The 23,548-nt window shown below is 27.2% G+C and overlaps 4 protein-coding genes and 3 non-coding genes across 9 annotated transcripts; 4 read left to right on the forward strand and 3 right to left on the reverse strand.

Moving 5' to 3' along the window:
• Positions 1-2,033: 2,033 nt before the first annotated feature.
• Positions 2,034-2,117, reverse strand: LOC113785971 (small nucleolar RNA snoR31). The gene has a single exon (XR_003472154.1). It is a non-coding gene; the product is annotated as a small nucleolar RNA snoR31 (small nucleolar RNA).
• Positions 2,118-2,248: 131 nt separating this feature from the next.
• LOC113785991 (small nucleolar RNA snoR136) lies at positions 2,249-2,390 on the reverse strand. The gene has a single exon (XR_003472171.1). It is a non-coding gene; the product is annotated as a small nucleolar RNA snoR136 (small nucleolar RNA).
• Positions 2,391-2,496: 106 nt separating this feature from the next.
• LOC113785918 (small nucleolar RNA SNORD25) lies at positions 2,497-2,580 on the reverse strand. Its single transcript, XR_003472099.1, has one exon. It is a non-coding gene; the product is annotated as a small nucleolar RNA SNORD25 (small nucleolar RNA).
• Positions 2,581-3,941: 1,361 nt separating this feature from the next.
• LOC101491121 (uncharacterized) lies at positions 3,942-7,198 on the forward strand. Of its 3 annotated transcripts, none has more exons than XM_073366708.1 (4): positions 3,942-4,553; positions 4,897-5,056; positions 5,573-5,780; positions 7,167-7,198. In XM_073366708.1, exons 1-3 carry the CDS (start codon positions 4,083-4,085, stop codon positions 5,749-5,751), a joined length of 810 nt encoding a protein of 269 aa, XP_073222809.1. In that variant the 5' UTR covers positions 3,942-4,082; the 3' UTR covers positions 5,752-5,780; positions 7,167-7,198. The 3 variants fall into 3 exon arrangements, with proteins under 3 accessions (XP_073222809.1, XP_004494847.1, XP_004494848.1); XM_004494790.4 differs by lacking the exon at positions 7,167-7,198 and adding an exon at positions 6,842-7,095; XM_004494791.4 differs by lacking the exon at positions 7,167-7,198 and adding an exon at positions 6,842-7,095 and having other exon boundaries at positions 5,573-5,753.
• Positions 7,199-8,912: 1,714 nt separating this feature from the next.
• Positions 8,913-10,779, forward strand: LOC101491651 (uncharacterized). The gene has a single exon (XM_004494792.4). The coding sequence runs from the start codon at positions 9,292-9,294 to the stop codon at positions 10,393-10,395; it is 1,104 nt and encodes a 367-aa protein (XP_004494849.1). The 5' UTR covers positions 8,913-9,291; the 3' UTR covers positions 10,396-10,779.
• A 2,309-nt stretch (positions 10,780-13,088) lies between these two features.
• Positions 13,089-14,078, forward strand: LOC101491962 (cytochrome b5-like). The gene is made up of 3 exons (XM_027332496.2): positions 13,089-13,244; positions 13,373-13,478; positions 13,633-14,078. Exons 2-3 carry the CDS (start codon positions 13,389-13,391, stop codon positions 14,002-14,004), a joined length of 462 nt encoding a protein of 153 aa, XP_027188297.1. The 5' UTR covers positions 13,089-13,244; positions 13,373-13,388; the 3' UTR covers positions 14,005-14,078.
• A 2,214-nt stretch (positions 14,079-16,292) lies between these two features.
• Positions 16,293-16,607, forward strand: LOC101492295 (auxin-responsive protein SAUR32-like). Its single transcript, XM_004494794.4, has one exon. It carries the CDS (start codon positions 16,293-16,295, stop codon positions 16,605-16,607), a length of 315 nt encoding a protein of 104 aa, XP_004494851.2.
• The last annotated feature ends 6,941 nt before the right edge of the window (positions 16,608-23,548 follow it).

Genomic DNA, 23,548 nt, shown 5'->3' on the forward strand with positions numbered 1-23,548 from the left:
TACAGATTAAATAAAAGTGATAAACCCCAAAATATCATAAAGCAAAACCAGCAAGATTTATTCATAACAATGTCTTTTGGATAGATATCACGTGATTATATTAGATGCTCATAACAATACCTCTAAACGCTAGAGTAGTCTAACTAATATATAAAATATTTGATTTTGACCCCTCAAATGTGAACTACAAAAAGACTAAACTAAATATTACTTACATATTACACAGCTCAATTCTTTGTTTTTTTACAGACAAATTTTACAAAAACCAAAAAATACCAAAGTTCATGGACAAAGGTAACTTATTACTTCCTTATTGGCAGAGAACAAGGGTATACGCCTGACTGTGGATTAGGGCCAAAGATTTTTAAATAATTATTATTATCATACATAGACAAATAAAAACGTAAATACTAAATGAAAAAAATATATTAATAGTATATATTTTATAGTTTTTCAAAAATTTATAAATTTTACTTTTAGGTCACACTTAAAGACCAAGTATTTGTCTCTTCACTTTTGAAATATGTCAACATCAATAAGGACTAAAAATTAATTCAAATAAATAAAAAACTAATTTACATTAACAAAAAATTATTTGTATAAATTATATAAAATTCCCTTGTAACAATGATTTTCCATTTTTGCGCGAAGGTCTGGTGCCTATGTTAATAGTGTCTAGTTTAACGTAGAAAAAAATTTGAATTAAAGAAAATGCAAAAAATTTATAAATAAATTTGCATTTATCTCTATCTAATCAAATTGATTGATTGATTAAACCGCAGATATTGAAATAATATATAAATGTTTTTCATTGCTAATGATAATATATAGATTTGGTTCAAATTTCTTCCGGAACATGTTTAAATTGAAAATTTATAGCAATTTTGATTACTTCAATTACAGAAGAAGAATTGTAAATTGATATTTTTTTAAAAGGGAGAGTAATAGTATTTTAGAAAAATTACTGATTTTTCCTAAAGAAAATTTCCTAATTTTGGATGAAATTTTTATTTTCCAGATTTTAAAATTCATAATTATTTATTAAATTAAATGAAATCATTTAATATTTCTTTTTTCAATTGATAAAAAAATATTGTAATAATTTCATTATGATACAATTTATTATATCTTATAAAAAAGAAGAAAAAATTTAGGATTATACAACATAAAATTATTTTATATCAACAACCAAATATATATCAATTACATATTGACAACTTTATCAAATAAAAAACAAAAAAGACAAGTTCTAAATATATTTAATCAGTTTAAAGGCAAAAGTTATTGTGTTGCAGCTGTTTTAAGTCTGATTATGGTTGTGTTGCTGCTGTATAACCTAAAAAAGTTTTCATTCTCCAAAGGCAAAGCTCTTGTTCTAATTTGGCAATGCACAACTGGTACTGTCTTGTGACCATATAAGTTCAATATACACATCAACATGACTAAGATGACACAAACTGAATATGTACCTTTTTACTTTTGCTTCACTAAAACGACAATTTCTTTTGTTTAGATACATTGAAAATCAATTCAATTTAGTAATAATAGAAAATCATATGACTTTATTAGTGTTAACAGAAAAGTAGAGTGTGTGGCAAATTACTAGTAAACCCCTTTGATATAACAAGATACAGAAAAGTGGAGTGTATGGAAAATTACTAGTATATTCTGCATTGTGCCATGAGGGTTTAACTGCATACTAAGATAAAATAAGCAAACAATTGATCCATCATCAGAGAGGAAAATTCATCTCATCCACAACATTAGTTGTGTAGGAAGGTGTCCTAAGATTTATTCCAATATCATCACACGATGTAAAGACATGCATAGAGAAGTTATAAGGGAGACCAACAATAAAAGTCATTTCATATATGCTATCATACTATTTCAACATAAGAAAATAATAAAACATTTAATTTAATTCAACTCAAACAATTTAACCGAAAACCATATATTTTCATTAACAGAGTCAAACAATAAACAACAACAAAAAATGTCAATTGATCAAAAAACTGAACAAAAGTGCACAAGATGTAGAATCAGGAGCATATAGATATATTTAGCATCAAAAAATCAGATCAAGTGTTGGATTATATATTTTGCGTCATCTTTATCTACAATAGTAAAACACTAAAGGCAAATAATGGATCTGCTTTCTTCAAATTAAAGTCCAAACATATATCTATATTTTCAAATAAAGAACCAGAGCTAAATACATTAGGATAACAGAAAATCATTCAAACATGAAAAATTTTGTTCCCCGACGTCCAAATGAATCATCAATTTGGTGCATCGGATAGCGAGGGGAACACAATTCTAGGCTTCAATTGAACATTGCTAAATACATTAAAGTAGGTGAAAGCATGAATGATATTAACATATGAAGCCCTTTAAAACATTATAATCAAAACTTAACCAAAAAAATCAACAAAAACCAGGATTTTTAAACATAAAAACAATTAGGAAAAAATGATTAAAAGATTAGTAGAATCACTAGATCACTCAGTCCCTTAGATGTTCAATAATAACTGCGATCATATCCGCGAATCATTACAGGTCTGTAGACTCATCACTGTTAAAACTAGCAAAACCCCATTTACTCAATTGACTCAAAAACGAAAACCCATCAATAAAAAAATAAACTTTCAAGAGAAATTTATGATTTAGTTGCTCTCGCGTTCTCCCAAAACCATAAAAAAAAGGGTTGTGGAAATGAATTGAAAGAACAACACATATTACTATTGCTTCAAGGGAACGAGTCAAGTGGGAATTGAAAATATCCTCATCGACCAGATAGTGAAGCCTACAACTTTACAAATTGCAAAATTAAACAGATGGTAAGAGCAAAATCCAAGAAAATTGGAAAACCCTAATTTCATAAAGGGGCTAATAAATTGTCAAAAAATAAAATAAAAATAAAGGGGTTAAGAAGAAGAGAGGAGAGGATACAAACGGCGCATGAAGACTATGTCTTGTGCGGATATAAATAGTGCAAATAGATTACTTTTCTTTTTTTCTTTTTTTTTTTTTTAAATTTAAAAAATTATAAGTTTCATTTTCATCTCTTTATATTTTAAACAACTAAATTACAAATATTAAATTCATAAAAAAAAAGATTAAATATATTGTTAGTCTATATAAAATTTTAATATTTATAAAATAAAAATGTAATTTTTAGTCTTTATAAAATAATCCACAATTTTGAGATAAAAATATAAATTTATTAAATATAAAAATAACAAAAATATAAATTTATAAATTAAATTTTAAGCTCATTTTTTATGGAGGATTTTTATTATATTGCTGCAAATATGCTTAAAAAATTCATTTAAAAATATATATTCACTCAACAATAAACATTAAAATTGTTAGTATAATAATTAGGTAAATATTAAACTTTATATTTTTATTTTATAAAGATTTTAAATGTTGAAATTTTATAGTAGCCAAAATCTTTGATGTTTGTAACTTATTGGAGTAAAATAAAACAAAAATTATTTGAAAAACTAAATTGTATATAATTTATAATTTAAGAGATTAAAATAAAATAAATAAAATTTAAAGAATCAAAGTAAAATTTTAAAATAATTTAAAGGACTAAAGATATAATTTAATTTTTATATATTTAAAATCAGACAAAATAATTCACGTATTTAATCATTTTATATATATTAAGTTAAATGTATAAATATATAAAATGAAAAAAAAGAAAATCATATTTTAATTTTTTTAAGTATCAATTTCTTTACGATTTGGACTCCTCCATTAGAAAAATCATTCACTTCTTTTCTAGTAATCATAGGAGTACCTTAAAAGAAAAATATTGATAATTTATTATGTTTTAACAAGTGATTTTTATAAATATGTTTGTTGTTATGAATAGCGAGAAGAACAGTATTTGTCAAGATAAGAAGAAAGTGATATTCGTAATAATTAGCCATTTGAGGGAATAAAAGAGTCCACATGTAACATGTTGAAAAGCAGAGAAAGATTATTGTAACTGCAAAATGTGAAGCACAGAAAAGGAACCTTATCACTTATTACGATCTTCAATCTCTCTCTCTCTCTCTCTCTTGCAGAGTATGGCCTCCACACTCAGTCTGCTAAAGCTTCCCATTCTTCCAACCATCAAACCACGCTCAAAACCTCTTCCCTTTCCATCCATATCTTCCAAATTGAATGTCCAAACTCCACAAAAATTATTTGATCAAAACATCATCAACACTACTCTCAAAAACACCTCTCTTTCTCTCACAGCAATCACATTTCCATTCTTATTAGAACCAAATCACGCACTTGCTGTTGGTGGAGAGTTTGGGATATTGGAAGGAAGAACATTTGCTCTCATTCACCCAATTGTTCTTGGTGGTTTCTTCTTCTATACACTTTATGCTGGTTATTTAGGTTGGCAATGGCGTCGAGTCAGAACTACTCAGAATGAGATTAATGAACTCAAGAAACAAATTAAACCTGTCCCAGTTACACCAGATGGTAAACAAGTTGAATCTTCACCACCATCTCCGCTCGAACTCAAAATTCAGCAACTTACTGAGGTACCTACTCCTTCTGCATTATTGTATGCTTCATTCATAGTATTGTCAATATTAGAGGAATTAATTGATTCACAAGGATAAATGTACCACCAATGCTTCAGATTGAAAGTGTGTCTAGTGTCGATCACATGTTTGTGTACGTGTCTATGTCAGTGTCATATCTGATGTCCAATTGTATGTCTGTGCTTCAACTTTGTATGTCTCTATATAACACTTATCTGTTTTCACTTTAACCAAAATTAGCACAATTGAAATGAAACTTACTTGTATTTGCACACATAATTACTCTCTTGTAAATTTGTGGAGCTGATGAGCACCTAATTTTTTGGTTACTGATATTCAGGAGAGGAAAGAGCTTATCAAAGGTTCATATAGGGATAAACACTTCAATGCAGGATCCATACTTCTAGGATTTGGTGTGTTTGAGGCTGTTGGTGGAGGAGTGAACACATGGCTTAGGACAGGAAAGCTATTTCCCGGTCCACATCTATTTGCTGGAGCAGGTAAAGACTAAGTTTGCAATTGATGTAATGGAAAATACAGAGGGTAAAGACAAGAAATATTTTCAATCGGTCTCATTGTTGTCAATTGTGAAATTGTCAATTGTGAAATGTGGAAAATAGCAATTTGTTCATATTCTCCTAGCAACAATGCTATAGCTCTTATTTAATACTCCCTCTGTTTCTTTTTAGTTGTCGTATTAATGTTATTTACTCTACCAATAAAACAAATAAATTTTGTTACTTTTGACAAAACTATTTGTCTTTTACCTATAATATCCTAAATTATTTATTATCTAATTCCACCTATTTCTTAAAACAATAATCAATGTAATGGAGGGAGTAACATTTTGTCCTAAATAGAATATCATAGAACGGTATCAATTTGTTTTAATTCTGCTATACCTGCTATTTAACAACACTGATCTGTCAAAAGTTGGAAATATTTGTAGCTTTTTAAGTTGGGGATTGTATAGGTGATATAGAAAATAATAACATTTGAGTAATTTTTCCTTACAGGTATTACCGTCTTATGGGCACTGGCAGCTGCCCTAGTACCACCAATGCAGAAAGGGAGTGAAACAGCCAGAAATCTCCACATTGCGTTGAATACGGTGAATGTTTTGCTCTTTGTGTGGCAGATTCCCACTGGACTGGATATTGTACTCAAAGTGTTTGAGTTCACAAAATGGCCTTGAATGTAAGATTTGCATGTGCAAGTTCCCAGGTATTTTACATTCAAATTAGTAGGCATTCTAGCATCTTTGCAAAATTTGGCGTTCTGCATTTTCCTATATCCTTGTAAGTGTGTCAGTCAAGCATATTATTACACCATTCTTTTGTATAATGTAGTTTATAAAAAATGTTAACGTTGAGTGCTAGCACCTTGTCATTTGTTAGGCAATTGTTTATAGCTAACGTTGGAAGTTTACATAAATTAAATTAAATAAAGCAAAGTCAAATACTTTATTCTATGAGATATATACTACAAATGTAACTCAAATTGAAAGCTACTTAAATCAGTTCAGTTATATTTTGGACATTTTGACTGTTATTTTAAAAACCATCGATAAAAACAATTATGAACGGTACTTTCCTAACAGTTATATTTAAGAATTGAGTTGTTTGAGAAATAGTGAATGAAAGTTCAGTCCTCCTCTATCCGTGTCTCTTGTATATGAGAAAGATGTCCCCATAAAACTACACGATAGGGTGTATTTTAGAAGTAAATAAAGTTAAGTTAAACTCAGCTAACTAAAATGAAACTGGACAATGAAATGATATGCACATGAAATAATATGCATGCGTGTATCATATATATATGTACGAGGATTGGGATGAATAAGTTATGGAATTAGGAAACAATGTTAGATGCAGCCTTCATAACTTGGGTTAGTAGCATCCGGTCTTACGGCTTGCCTGTTGTCATGTACATTTGACTAAATAGTAAATGTTAAACAAAAATGATCCAACCTCGTCTAATGTAACTTGGAAGTATTTTCGCTCTCTTTTCTTTACTTGTCTATCAATTGTATCATTAGATCTGATCTTTTTATTTGATTGATACTTGGTGTAATGATCTCAATTAATCAAAAGATATAAACACATAATAGATATGCATGAAATTCTTGAGTTAATGGTATTTTATTTTTTTAATTTTGTAAATAAAATGAAATAATGCAATTTGAAATTTAAGATGTGAGACGCTTATACACCATTTGATATAATAGTTCAATGATTGAATGATGTTAGGGAAATACAATAACTTTGTATGCTTGTATCACGCAGTACACAGAACTTTGCCGCCTTACTAACTATGGAATTAGGAATGATGAAACCGTGATAAATTGGGTTAGGAGCATCCCGGTCTTAAGTCTTATCTGTTGGCATGTACTGTTGAACAAAAATGATCCAACCAACCTCATCTAATGTAACTTGTAGCATCCCGGTCTTAAGTCTTATCTGTTGGTATGTACTGTTGAACAAAAATAACCAATCTCATCTGATGTAACTTGGAAGTATCTTCAATCTTTCCTTCTTTACTTGTCTCTCTCAATTGTATCCTTTGATCTTTAAATGTCTTAAGAACGTTGACAATACATGACAATGACAGGTAAATGCAATAACTTTGCAGCCAAGTTGTATCCAGAACTTTGTAGAGGTTGTATACCTTGCCAAATCGACCAAGTGAAGCAAGCTTCCTTAAAAAAAAAACAAATTTTTTTGTTGAATGGAAAGACCTCAAATCTTTTTAAAATTTTGTTATTCGGTACAAAACCTCCAATCTTTTTTATTTAATAAAAAGACTTTACATTTTAATATTCTTAAGATTAAAATAGATAAAATCTTATATAAAATATTTTGTTTTTATTGTAAATTATTTAATACTCTATCTAATACAAGTAAATTGGCTTATGAATGATAACATAGACGACATAAATATCAGTTATAAATTAAAAAATTATGAAACAAAAAGTGAGCACATTGTTTATAAATTGAAAATCATGAAACAAATATTGAAAATATTAGTAACATGAGTTATTGGAGTGGTACAACGTATACATACTTTTTTCTTCAACTAAAAATTGAAAAAATTTATATTAACTTTTTATGTTGAAGTATTATAGTTGAAATGTCTTATTTTATTTCTTAAAAAATATAAAGAAAATAGATTTGAAAATGCCATTAATTATGCTTAATAAATTTTCTATAGTTCTTAAATAAAATTTTCATAATTTATTTATTAACTTTTGAATAATATCTCCTCTAATAATTTAGTTTTAGGACTTATAACGTTGAGTCGGTCATGGCCTTACAAAAATACAAAATGAGGGTAAATGGAGAGAGAAGATGAAGAAAAAGTGGAGAGATAATGAAAAGATGGATTAAGAGAGGACAGACGACAATTTTGTAGAGGTTCTAATGTCCCGCGAAAATGGATCCTCCACCGTTGTTGCACGGTGCAACACTTATAGAGACCGGAAGATTTAGAGAATGAAATCTTCTCTCTCTAGAATCTATATAGAATATTCTCATTGTTTGTGCAGCGTGTAACATGTACAGGGGATCTAAATTCTCCGCTCCCTCTACCTTATTATAGTTAGGTACAATATTTAAAAGCTTAAAATAAATTTAAATAATAATGAGAAAGACCGTTGAAATTTGTGTTAAATTTATTTCGATAATAAATTAAACTATTAGGTTAGATGATGAGATCCTTTTATACATCAGTTATGACCCTGGGAAATAAACAAAGCTAAGCGTACCCCAAATCTGGTTAAATGAAAAATGATGTGGTTTTTTAATTTAATTTAGGCTCATTTTAAGCTTATGAATAGTTAAGGTTGAGAATAATTACTACTGGTATTATTGCAAATGCGGAGGCGTATATGTGCAACCATTGTGTGTGAATAAATTCTTGGTTCTTTAGCTTTTAGTCCCAACCGTGGCTTTCATTAGTTTCACAAATATAATATTTGCGGAGTTTCTCAAGAGCAAATTAAAACCATGTTTTATCGTTGAAATATAAAGATGGAAAAGTATTGTTGTACGTGGGAGATAAACAAATTGAACCGTTCGTATATGGACTAGTCTCAAATAAAGGTCCCACATGTGATTTATGGACATGTTCTTTTCTTCTATATCGCTGAAAATAGTATAGTTTGCACAATGGAGACCTCTTTTACGTACGTTAAACTTAAAGAAAGGAAGCCCATGAATGGATTGAGCATCTTGAAAAGAACGAAAATGAGGAAAAGAAAATGAAAACAGAAGATTAGCATCACTGCCTCATCAAGCAAAGTCAATAGGAAGAAAGACAAACATTAAAATAAAGGTAATTAAGGTAAGATAGGTTTTGCAAGTAAATTTAGTGTTGACAGTAGAAATTACATACACCGTTGGCTCCAAAACAAAATTCAACTTTAAATTACTCCAACTGGATACCAATCTTACTTTGTGAGCTTGTGTCAGCTGGAAGTGCCAATTGAATCCGATGCTTTCCCCATTTCTTTTGTTTTTATGTCATGTCTCTCATGGTCTTTTTCTTTATGTTTCAACCTGGGACAAGTTGTGTTTTCCTTTTCATCATTTTTCTTTTATCTATGTCAGGTGAAAAAAGAGTTCTATAAATAAAACACATCCTCTGCCATATATTTGTGTGCTCATTTTAGTCTCCTCCATAATTGTTTCTCAACTTCTCTTCAAAAGCTTCAACATTTCCCCAACAAGCAAACACCATGGCTAACCCACCCCCGGTTCGTCCATGGTTCCGCTTAACCTCCATTCGCCCCGCACCTGCTCCTGCTCCTGCACCTGCACCTGCACCAGCTCCAGCTCCAGAGCCACGACCAACGTTGATTCTACCTACATCTAGGACTGCTTCAGCACCACCATCACCTCATAATCAGACTCAACCAAGTCAACCTCCAACTCAAGAAAAGAAAACAGAAAATGCAGCTAATTCATCTCCACCTCATAGAGTAATTCCTAATTCTTCTTCTTCTTCTTCATCATCTTCATCTTCGATGTCATCTTCTCCTATTCAAAAGGCAACACGTACACAACCATCAAGTACTTCTTCTCCGGAGAAAACTACTACCACTAATTCCCGTGTTCCGATTCCCACTCAATCTCCGAAAACAATTAACCAAACCATTCGTAGCCCAATTCATTCAGCTAAGGCCAAATCCACCTCTTCACCACCCTCTCCTCTCACACTCCCACCTTCCCACTTCAAAACTGAAGAAGAACATTCAAAGATACCAATGGAGGCGGAGCCAAAAGCAGTGCTAGTTCAGAAAAATGTCGACATGCCTAAGCCGTGGCACAATGGCAATGGTGAATTTCACAGAGAGACTCAAAATCATCACAACAATTCTCATCATGGAAAACACATTACTGTAAAAGGAAAAGAAACCGCCAAGGAGAGAAAGGTTTTAGATTCAGAGGACTCTGGCATGAGAGTGATAACAATTGCAGGGGAAAACAGAGGAGCTTATATGGAACTAGTTCATTCCCAAAAGAAAAACCAACCCAATCATCTTCACAATAAGGAAAAGTCAATTAGTGTCAAAGTTGATAATGGTGGTGAGTCAGATATTTCAAGTGCTGAGGAAGGAAAAACAAACAAGAAAGATAAGAATAACAAAGGGAGAACAAAATCTTCGTTTCCAATGTCTGCTTACATGAACAGCAATGTACAGTGTGTTAATAACTCTCTATTGTATCATACTTCTTGCTCTCACCATGATCCAGGCGTTCGTCTTTCTCTTTCAAAGAAGCCATTTGGTGAAGGCTACTATATGAAGGAATATGTTGATGTCCATGGCCACAAAGCTTGATTCGAAGATGATGTTTGAATTAATTCTAGATGGTTCGTTGTATTTCTGGCTTAACGTATGGTTTTAATAAAGGTTGATGGTGAATGATCATCAAAGTGGTATGGAGTATCGATTCTAATTCTTGTGTTTCATTTTTTAGTGGAGTTAAGTTGAAGATTCTGCACTGCCTTTGGTGGAAAATAAATGCATGGACGCATGCATGCATGACTTTAACCAGATGCTTCTTAGTTTTCTTATTGAGAGAGATAGAGACGGTGGTATAATTTCTGTATGGTTGATAATCCTTTTAGTTGTTATGTTTATTTAAGACATTGTTGTTTTGCAATAAATCTGTAACTCCCATAATGTTTAAATATATTTCTTCTGGTTGAAAATTTAGTTCTATCAATATAGTCTGACACAAGTGTTAGATATTTGAGTCTCTTAATTATTTGGTTAAGGTTATATCGTTGATTGTTACATACGGAAAGACATACGTTATGTAGTTGAAAAAGGTCACCCCCTTAAATTAATCTCAGGACCTTAGAAGATTAGCCTTTACAATCATGTGGGGATATGTTCGTTTATAAAAAAAATTGTGTTTTGTTGAACTTTGATGTAATAATACTCAAATACTAAAGAAGTTGAACTTCTAGTTCTGACCTATCATTTTGAGCATATTAATATTCCAGGTTGATTTTAGCATCGACCTTTCATTTATGACTTTATGCTTTAGCAAAACATGGGCTATGCTTGGGTAAGCAGCAAAGGTTTTTTTGGGTACGTGCATGGGATATAACCAAAGAAAACAGAACATAGGAAATAAGAAAATGATTATGTTTGTATGTTTTGGAGAGAAAGAAGAGGACGGATTTGGAGGAAAATGAGAGAAATGAAAAAGATTGATCCCTCAACTTTTTTGTGAGTACGTTTGAAGAAAATGAGATAAAAATATTTTTTAGTTTTTTGTTCCGAATGTGTTATAAAGTGAAGTAAAGAATTTAAAAATTTGTTTGAATTTTATTCCTCTTTATTTAATTAAATAAATCAATTTTATTAATATAGATAATGTATAAAATGATATCATGTTTTGTAAAACTTTACGGTATACTTCCAAATTTATATTCCTATCCTCATATTTTAATAAAAAAAATTATTTTATTTTTTTCTAGAAAAAAAGTTAAATTTTATAGATTTTCGATATTTGTTTGTGTTCATGAAAATTTGAAAAAAAATTAATTACACAATTTAAATTTTTTACAACAAATTTTTCTATCGAAAAATTTAAAAAGAAAATTCTAATACACAAAATTCAAATTTTTTGAAACACCTGTTTTAAAAAACTTTTTTTTAAGTTTTTTAAAACTCAAATTAAATTTAGTATGGAAAAAAAATATTTAAAAAATATAAAATGCTAAAATAGATAGTTTATATAATATATAAGATAGGAATATAAGTGTGGAGCTGCATGCTAATTTTTTTTCTCTCCATATTTTGGTATAAAGTTTTCTCTTTTCAATTTTACTATCATTTAAATTATTTTATATTTCATTACTAATCAAGTAATTGTATTTTTTTTTATCAAGAAAATAGGACAAACAACCATGTGCATACTATATATAGTATAAACAAAAATATATTTTTTGGAGTAAACCAACCTTGTCCATATAATAATTACTGTAGAAAATAAATTCAATTAATTTTTCAATAAGTTTAATGCCTGTGTAAAAAAAATTTGTTTCATAATTAATATCGACATAATATTTACCACAACATTAATATAATAAGAATTGTATTGTTTTTTTAGTTAAAAAAAGAAAAGAATTGTATTGTTTGATAACAAACACATTAACTATATGAATAAATAAGAAGGGAAATATAAAATATTTTATTGTTTTAAATGATTTTAATTCCAAATTGTTTATCTAAAAATTAAATTAAATCTTTATCTTTTTTATTCTAAGATAAAAGTTATTAAGAAAAAATATAAACAAAAAACTGGGGACATAAACTAAAGTAGGAAAATAAAATTTATCAATTAAAAATATTTTATCTATACATACATAAATTTAATTGTCATGTATTATTAAATTTAAAATTTTTACCTTCTCAACAAGCACATCACAATAATTTATATGTGCAACTTTAAAGTAAATTATAAGAAAAATTAAATGATTTTTTTTCTTAAAAAGTAAAAAAAATTAATGGTCAAATTGTAATGATGAATTGGTAGTATAGAATATATTTACACCGTCTATACATAACAATTATATATATATATATATATATATATATATATATATATATATATATATATATTTATGTATTTATAATGTTTTACCGTCTATCTATTTATCTATTTAAAGGGTATATAACAAGTTTTGATATATCCATATTTTCTTCCAATTAATCATTTATTTTCAATTTTTTTCTTCTTTATCTAATAAAATAATTTATTTTATTTAAATAATTTTATAATTTAATATTTGTACAGAGAGAAAAAGAATAGAAAATGAAACCTAATTCTGAATAATATGACTTGACTTGTTAATATATTATTTTGTAATTTTATCTTACAGTTTTTTTTTTTGGGATATTTTAGAAACTATTTTTCTATATATTTAATTTTTTTTACACTCGATCATAAATCATTAAATACTTTAATGATTGGTAAGATGACTTTTTAAGCTTTCAGATTGATGTAGATTTTATTTTACAGGTATATCTAATCAAATCGGTATATTTATTAAGTTAGTTCCACAAAAAGTTACAACATGATTTGATTGGATGTATAGAAATTATATCGAAATACAAGTAATTAGTAATTAGTGGAGTAATCGAAGTTGAAAATTTGGTCCATTGAATTCCATGTAAGAATTTGTCTTCAATCTCGCATCAAGTTGTGCGCTTTTTGTTCCAAGCTAACCGCTCTCATTTTCTCTCTTTTTTTTCGTTCGTTCTTTCATGAATGCAACAATAATAATCTCTCGTGTGACAGACACAACAAAACACCAATGGCTTCAAATTCCACCAAAACTTTTACTTTTGAAGATATCGCCAAACACAACAACAAACAAGATTGCTGGATTATTGTCAATGGAAAGGTTCCTTTCTCTCTCTCTCTCTCTCTCTCTCTTCATGCGTGCTATGTGTTTGTTCAATTGCATCACCACAATTTATTTTTTCATCAAAACATGATTTCAGATTTAACCACATTTTCAGGCGTGTATGTTCAATTGAATCTTTGTTGTGTTGCAGGTTTATGATGTGACCTCTTTTTTGGATGATCATCCAGGAGGTGATGAATCTTTAATTTCATCAACAGGGAAGGATGCTACAGTTGATTTTGAAGATGTTGGTCACAGTGATTCTGCAGTAGAAATGATGCACAAATACTTTATTGGTTATGTTGACACCTCATCCTCTGTTCCAACCCAAGTTAACCACACTCAGCAGCCACCATCTACACAACCAAACAATGTTGTTGTTGGCGATCAATCATCATCATCAGGAGGAGGAGGAGGATTTGTTGCAAAGACATTGCAGTTCCTCTTGCCATTGCTCATATTGGTCTTTGCATTTGCTCTCCAGCACTATAGCAAAAACAAACAAATCACCGGCGACTCGTAAATGAAACCTTCTTTTCTCTTCTGTCTTTACCAATATAAATTAATGACTTGGTAATTAATACACTTCAGTTCAGACAGACAACATTGTTTCTTTTGTGTATCAATTAAATTAAATTTGTTACTCTACCCAACACCATGCATACTAGCTCTTCGTTCATTTAGGCTCAATTGATTTAACATCTCATATTTGAATATTTGTTTTGTCTACAACTATGACTTTGTTCTATTGGCTTTTGCATTTGATCATTCAACTTCTGCAGCTCTTTTATTTTATAAAAATGGAAATGTAGACATTACTACAATTAATCACTACTACTAGTATGAATTATGAAATGAGTAAAAAAATGAATGTTAATTAGTGTAATTTAAGAACCTGTATTAGCAAAGCCTTGTGCTCCTTCTTGAGAGCATCAAACTTGTGAGCAAGTTGTAGTCTCCCTCAACCTGCTTTGACTTCTATCGAGCTCTTTTGTTCTGAAACCATATACCAACCTGACGTGGCTGCAACCCAAGTTGTCCAGCCAACTATGGTTTCTTTTCTGGCTGAGTTCCACCATTCACACTTTCTCAAACATATCTATAGATTCCAATGATTTCATCTGTTTATTGTTGAACCTACTTCTGTTCTTTCTCATGGTTTCTGCTTTCTTATGATGAATGAGAATATTGTGGGGATGGATTGGATTGATGCTGTGTCTGTAACTAAAAAGCTCTTGAGTTTGGGGGAAGGTGAATAATAGGGTGATTAGGTTAATTATGGTATGAAAATGTGTGTTTATAAAGGATGTATCTCTTCTAAACAATATAGACAATTGTAAAGAATAGAAATAAGAAAAGGAGGTTAGAATTTCGTTAGAATGTAGTTATTGAATAATTATTTAATATAAAAGATTTATTATTAATCTTATAAATAAATTTAATCATAAATCAAGAAAAATTATAAAATCTAAGAAATCAAATTTAATCATAAATCAAACTTATATTCAATCTCAGTTTTAGGATTCTAACGGAGGTCTACGTTAGATGAGATGTAACCGAAAATGTAATTACTCTAATTACTCTTTGTGACTTGTTCATTGTTAATCAGCTATGTGATAATAAACTTTGTCTTGTTTTTTTCTTATTGAGTTTTTTAATGTTTTTTTTTTCAATAATACTTGCGATATTGTAGGAAAATTTTCTACAAAAATTTAGAATAAAAAAATTAAAACTTTGTATATAATTCATCATTTCATAAAAAAAATTATATATTTTTGTACGTAAGTTGTTAAATATGTTCTAAATATTACTACAAAAAAAATATGATACACGATAGTTGGTTTAAAATCATATACCAAGAATGAAAATAAATTTTTTAAGGGACTAAAAATCAATGAAATATTTTATAAACACTAAACAAAATAATGAGATTTTATAGGGAATAAAAACTTATTTAATCTAAAACTATAAATCTTTAACTTTAAGTTATAATCAATTTGGAAGTAAAATCAACAATTCTCTATAACATTCAAAACATTTTTAGAGAATTTTTTAAATAAGAGAATTTCATGAAATATTTTGTCAAAAATTTAGAGAATTTCAAATACAGTTAGTTATGAATCATTAAATGGTTCTTATAATTTTCTCAAATTTATAATTTTGACTATTTGTGTGTTCAAAATTTGCATCTTAGTCCATATATTATTATTTTTTAAATTAACCTATAAAAATTTGCAAAATAGTCCATCTACTTTTCCAAAATTTTAATTTTTTTCCCAATTTAAAAATTTATTTTTGACCAAAACTTTTTAAGTTTATAAAAAATAGTTCAAATTTTAAAAAACAATTTATTTATCTAAACAACAAAATTTAAAATTAAAATATTGAAATTATCTAAAATTTTAATTTCTATGAAATTTTCAATGATCTCATTCATACACAAAAATCAAAACAAATTAGTTGAATTATCCGCGTTCCAATTTTACATATATATAATTAATTATGGCTCCTTAACTACGGTCCCACTTTTAAAAGCAGTGTCTCTGATTTGACTAAGTCATAATATCTCAGAAATTATTTTAGAATGAATCGGTAGACAATATAGTTTTAGCAGTGAATTGACTTATTTTGACATTCAACGCTCTTAGACATCATTGAATTCCTTGGAACTTTCCTAGTGTTGTTCCTATCCATTTCTCAATTCTTACTTGCAATAAAAACCCTCCTAAGTATCCATTCATACATATCCTTCTCAACCAAACCAAAGCAACAACTTTGTCATCTTCTTTTCTTTTGTGTTTGCTTATGATGATGTTAGGCAAAAGCTTTAAACAAGTTCCACAAACATACCATGGAAGACATGTTGGGCACACAAAAGGGTGTATTGCAATAAAGGTGGGTCATGGAGAAGATCAACAAAGATTTACAGTACCATTGAATTACCTGAATCACCCACTTTTTGTTAAGCTACTTAAGGAGGCAGAGGAAGAGTATGGTTTTGCTCAACAAGGAACTATAATTATCCCTTGTCAAGTTGAGGACTTTAAGGACATTCAACACATTATTCATGCCGACAATAAGTTACTCCAACACCAACATCCCCTTGTTGGCTGTTTCAGGGCTTGATCTCTCAAAACAACACATACATAACCATATCTAATTAGGATATTTAATTAATTAAAGTATCTAGCTAGCTTAATTATTTTGTAAACCTTTATTAGGAAGTGTCATTTTTTATATTTTTCTTTCATCATGGACATATTGGTCCTAGATGAACTACTGAAAATTCATCATGTATACAAGGTATAGATAAAATGAACAACAAGTTTCTAGCTTGAGACTTCAAAATACTAGATATGAAGCTCTGAATCACTTCTATGAAACTAGTTTTTATCTATGTTATTGAACTATACATTCGAGGGGAGTTTATGCACCTTTTGAATGAAGAGAAATAAAATATTCTCTTTCTCTCTCTTTAATTATAAGTCTCCTTTAAAAAATTATTCTTAAATATAAGTTTATATTTTATAAATATTATTGATTTATTTTAGAAGATGAGAAATTCAAGTTGAATACTTTTATATAATAAAGGATATTCTAAAAGCATAAAATTCATTTTCCATTTTGCTTGATATATGTGAAAATAGTAATAGTGATTATAAAAAGAGACTAAGAGCAAGGAAGAGATAAAAAAAAGTAAAAAATGATGACAAAGAAAAAAGAGAGATATTTATAAAATGAGTGTAATAATGAATATTTGGTATTATAGTCTAAAGATGAACTTGAGTGACGCCATAAAGAGACAAATGGCTATTTTGAAATTGACAGATAATTGAAAAGCTCAGTTCAAGTAGGGTTAGAAATGAAGTGTGATTTAGATACTAAGACGTGTAATTTAGAAATGTGAAGTGTGATTTAGAAATGTGAAGTGTGATTTAGAAATGTGGTTCACAGTGATGGAAAGCAATGAATAATCTGAAACCACTATATATCATAAATAACAACACCGTCCCTTGTGATCCATGATGGCCACTAGTAGCAATAAATCCAAACCATTTCCCCATCATTCCGTCCTCACTTCAACTTTTTTTTGTGGGGGTTCAACCTTACTTTTTATTTTTTTCTTTCTACAGAACCATGTAAAAAAGTATGAAAAAAATAATGTGAAATTCTTTGTATTCAAGCTTCTATGTTCACCCTAAAAAAAAAAAAAACATAAGCTTCTATGTTCAACACCACTTTAAAAAATCGTGTGAATTTCTTTTTTTGCTACAGATTTTTATAAATGTGAACAATTTGGAATTTCATATATTTGTTTTTGAAATTCTTGGAACATTTGTGGGCGTAAAGTTGAGATTTAAAAAATTAGTTGGGTGTAGGAACAAATTATAGGGGGTGTAAAATAAAGTTTTTTGTACTTAGTTTTTTTGGATTCATATCCGAAGGAATAATGGGCCGCTGTTCAGGGGCATGAGAAGCCCAACCGAATAATCAGTTTTTTTTTAGAGGATTGCTCCCCACCCACTCAAATTCTATGGAAGCAAAATTTTAGACGTGTTTTTTATTTGCCAACACCTATTGGAAACAAACTCTTCCATTACTGATTTTCACTAGTTTTTAGCATATCAGAAGCTGGATCATAATTTCCCTTTTTATTTATATAAATTCATCAAATATACCCTGACAACATATTCGAAATGCCAAACTTAACAATGCCGATAATACAAAATTTCTATTAAAAAAATTAAGTTATAGTCATTATGATAAAAAAAAAAAAAACTAAATTAGTAAAATTGCCTAAATGAGAATGTGATTACATGTCAATACTTTATTGTAAGAGAACAAAGGAATTGTACATGATAATATATTTTATTATTATTTTTCTAAAATAATATTGTTTTAAATAAATAGAAAGATACACATGTATGTTAGTGTTGGTATATCAAATGCAAGAAAATAATTATGACAATGGATAAAAATAAAAAGTAGATATTGAGTGTTATATAGTGAGATGATTCATAAACTGATTTTCTTAAATTTTTTGAATAAAAATATAATGTCGAATTTATTTTGTGATTGCTTTGATTCAATACGACGATATTCTAAACCCTTCATGATCCAAAAACTTATAAATATTCACAAATACATCATAAAATACTCTAAATAGTTAAATAAAAACTTCCTCAGATATAAATAGACATATGTTATTTTTATCCAACAAACAGTCTAACATAAGACCCCTTAAAAAGACGAGAGTGAAAGTCTTCAATCCGTGAATATTTATTCACCTTCAAAAACTCAACTTGACTATATATAAAAAATAGTAGAATAAGTATAGTTTTTGGCCATGGCCTACCTCCTTCAAAATTGGAGGGTATTTAACTTTTGCATAACTTACTTTATTGACTTTGCATCTAACATGAGAGCTAGTTATATTGTTGAGTATGCATCACACAATACCAAATAATAATAAGAATAAGTCAAATAGTAAAGCAAGAAGGCAAAAGGAATCGGCAACCCGCAAATGTAGTGGTACTGCTCTACCTACACTCCCAACTAAATACACCCTCCACTTTCATCATTCTTTTCCTTATATTCAATTCATTAACTACCAAAAATAAGCATCTGTCATTTTTTTTTTACTCCGAAACCTTCTATATTCCTTTTCTTTTTTAAACACGCTATTTGTTGTTAATTTGCTGGTATTATATCAGAGTTGAAAATCAAATTAAAAAAAAAAATCTCTATTGATTCTTAGTTGAATGGTGAATAAATTAAAATTAATCAGTAATTATTTCAGTTAAAATTTATTTTTAAATTTTTCGAACAATAAATAATTTTTAACTAAAGTTCGTCGACCATTTAAATTCCATCAATTAATATAAAGTTTATTAAAAAAAAATAAACAATAAAAAAGCATATTTCTAATAAGAAAAAATATATGGAATTCAAAATTAGAATAATATAAGTGAGGGGAATACAGATATCCTGCAAGATATTCTAGCTTGGAAACTTCTGAGCATTTCATATTGATCATTATTTGTAATCCATCAATATCTTGAAGTGATGGGTTCTCGTTTAAGAAGGAACACCAATTTTTGTATTCCCCAGTTAGATCGATACAATTCAGGAATAATAATTTTTGTAAAGAGATGGTAGAACTATAAGGAGGGTTCCTTAATTTGACCAACTTGTATGACTCCTCAGTTAACAGATTCTTAATCAACTAAAATTAATCACTCACTATGTTTTAATTCAAAACATTTACATAAAAACTACAACCTTTTCATTTTCATTTCAGGTGGGAGGAATTTTTTTTTATCAGGGTAGGAGGAATAATGTAGTTAGTACATTGAATCTTGGTATTTAATTCTTATTATGTTTTATTTAATAATTAAAATATGTTAGATATTTTAGTTTTACACTTAATTTTGGATGGGTGTAGCGACATACACCTTGTTAGTTTGTTTGTTCGATAAATTGTTGATATATTTGGTTAAATGAATCATTATTTCTTATCTTACATATTTTGTGAAGCCAAGGAAGTTATTTATATTTTTGTTAAGTATAGTCTTCACATATTCAGTTTAGAGTAAAATTTTAATGTAAAAAATTCCTATTTTTGCTTCATTTTACCTTATTAACTAATGGAAGTATTGTATCCTTTTCTAAGGGCGTGTTTTTTTCATGTGTTTCCTTTTGTTGTTGGGGCTTATCCCTTTTCCAATAAAAAAAATTAACTTTATAATTTTATTAGCATATGTCTACCGTATATAATTACACGTCTAATTAATTTTCTTTACGTAAATATTGGTGCAGATATTTAAACAATTAATATTATAATATGATACGATATGAAATATAATTGAGCATTTATGCAACAAAAAAGAAATCTTTTGGTACGGTACAATTTATGTAAAACATTTAAAATCATAATTATTAAACCATTTAATTTGTTTTTTAGGGACATTTTTATTTGTTGATCTGATTTAATTTAAAGGTTTGAAAAATGTTCATTCATGTAATGTGTCATTTTGATATTATGCCATAGTTTAAAAATAATAATATAACAGTTTTCCATAATTAATAACAATAAAGTTTAATCGTAGTATTAGGCATGATATTTTAATAATTTACGAAATTGGTTTCCTTATTTTAAAATTTAAATAGTTTTGGTCTTGTATTACAATATTTTTAACTAAAAATTGGTGATGTGATGTGTTTAAAATAATGTAACATATCATGCGATGATTTAGAATAATTAAACTTACGAAATCGCAATAAAATCCTATAAAAACTTAATTTTCAATTTCAGATTTTTTTTTTTTGTAATTTAATGAATGACATATGAATAATTAAGGTACCTAGATGGTTTTATATCATAAAATTGTATACCACAACATTTAAAATATATCAAATTATTTATAAATTTTAAAGGAGTGACCAAAATGTCGACCTATAATAATAATAATAATAATAATAATAATAATAATAATAATAATAATAATAATAATAATAATAATAATAATAATAATAATAATAATAATAATAATAAGATATGAACATTATTGTTTTTAAGTTCTAACTTAACTGATAAATTTCGATATTATTATATTATGTGTCTCGTCTCGTATTCGAACTCGAGACCTAACAGTTGTATGTTGATTTATTGTGATATTTTGCATCTCTTCTACATACAAAAAAGTATAAATATTATTTAAAAATCATATAAATTGACATAATAATAAGAAATGTTCTCTTAGGTTTTGACCCCTTCTTATTCAAAAAATAAAAATAAAAATTAATATTGTGTAGAGTGAAGACTCTATTTTATTCCTAGAAGAATAAATATATAAAACTCAATTTAGTCTATAAAAAATGAAAATCAATTTTTGTTTTTTGTATTGAGAAAAATTATCCGAAACAATTTAATCTTTTTATTATATTTTACTTGTATTTATGTTACATTAATTACATGAACTATAAGATGTCTCAGTTTTTTTTTTCTCAACAACTAACAATAAATTTTATTTTTTCAATGACAAAATTAGAATTTTCATATATTACCAAAGATTAAAATAGATCTTCACATTTTTATGTAAAAATAATAATTATTAAATTTATATCTATAAAAAATGAAAATCAATTTTTGTCTTGAGAAAAATTATCCGAAACAATTTAATCTTTTTATTATGTTTTACTTGTATTTATGTTACATTAATTACATGAACTATAAGATGTCTCAGTTTTTTTTTTCTCAACAACTAACAATAAATTTTATTTTTTCAATGACAAAATTAGAATTTTCATATATTACCAAAGATTAAAATAGATCTTCACATTTTTATGTAAAAATAATAATTATTAAATTTATATCTATAAAAAATGAAAATCAATTTTTGTCTTGAGAAAAATTATCCGAAACAATTTAATCTTTTTATTATGTTTTACTTGTATTTATGTTACATTAATTACATGAACTATAAGATGCCTCAGTTTTTTTTTTTCTCAACAACTAACAATAAATTTTATTTTTTCAATGACAAAATTAGAATTTTCATATATTACCAAAGATTAAAATAGATCTTCACATTTTTATGTAAAAATAATAATTATTAAATTTATATCTATAAAAAATGAAAATCAATTTTTGTCTTGAGAAAAATTATCCGAAACAATTTAATCTTTTTATTATGTTTTACTTGTATTTATGTTACATTAATTACATGAACTATAAGATGCCTCAGTTTTTTTTTTTCTCAACAACTAACAATAAATTTTATTTTTTCAATGACAAAATTAGAATTTTCATATATTACCAAAGATTAAAATAGATCTTCACATTTTTATGTAAAAATAATAATTATTAAATTTATATCTATAAAAAATGAAAATCAATTTTTGTCTTGAGAAAAATTATCCGAAACAATTTAATCTTTTTATTATGTTTTACTTGTATTTATGTTACATTAATTACATGAACTATAAGATGCCTCAGTTTTTTTTTTTCTCAACAACTAACAATAAATTTTATTTTTTCAATGACAAAATTAGAATTTTCATATATTACCAAAGATTAAAATAGATCTTCACATTTTTATGTAAAAATAATAATTATTAAATTTATATCTATAAAAAATGAAAATCAATTTTTGTCTTGAGAAAAATTATCCGAAACAATTTAATCTTTTTATTATGTTTTACTTGTATTTATGTTACATTAATTACATGAACTATAAGATGCCTCAGTTTTTTTTTTTCTCAACAACTAACAATAAATTTTATTTTTTCAATGACAAAATTAGAATTTTCATATATTACCAAAGATTAAAATAGATCTTCACATTTTTATGTAAAAATAATAATTATTAAATTTATATTTATAGTAATTTCTATGTATAGATAGTATAATTTTTTTATTTATTTATGTAACCGATCAAATTAAATCATAATGTGATTTTATTATATTTACTCTAAAAATAACTTCTTAAATGTGTAAATGATGAAACAAATTAAATTTCAATAATAAAGTGTACAAATTAATTCCTCTTTTTTTGACTGGATACAAATTAAATATTTGAAGCTACCATTTAATTTTTATTCTATGAGGAAACTTATTATTATTTTTTTTATAATAACTTAATTTTTACTTTATTTTACAATAAAAGAAATCAATTGAAAATATGGAACACATTAACTATATATATCTAATCATTTAAATGTAGAAATTTAGTTAAATTGAATATAAAGTAAAAGTTTTTCTTTTAATATTTGAAAATTAGAGTATATTTTGAATATTCTATTAAAAGAATTACATATGTTTTTTTATAAAAAAAAATTCACATTATAAGTTAATAAGTTGTTATATTATTGCTTTTTAAATGGAAAGTTGTTATATTATTTAAGAATTATTTTTTTAAGTAAATTTAATTACTTTTTGATAAAATAATATTTGATCAATTCAGTAAGTACTATATGGTTATTACCATTAAAATTTTGATAATAAATGATCGGAGAATAAGTTAGTTGAGTTATATTATTTTATTTTTTTTAAAATACATTGTGTA

This window comes from Cicer arietinum, chromosome 3 (genome assembly GCF_000331145.2).
Source record: "Cicer arietinum cultivar CDC Frontier isolate Library 1 chromosome 3, Cicar.CDCFrontier_v2.0, whole genome shotgun sequence".
Taxonomy (NCBI): Eukaryota; Viridiplantae; Streptophyta; class Magnoliopsida; order Fabales; family Fabaceae; genus Cicer; species Cicer arietinum.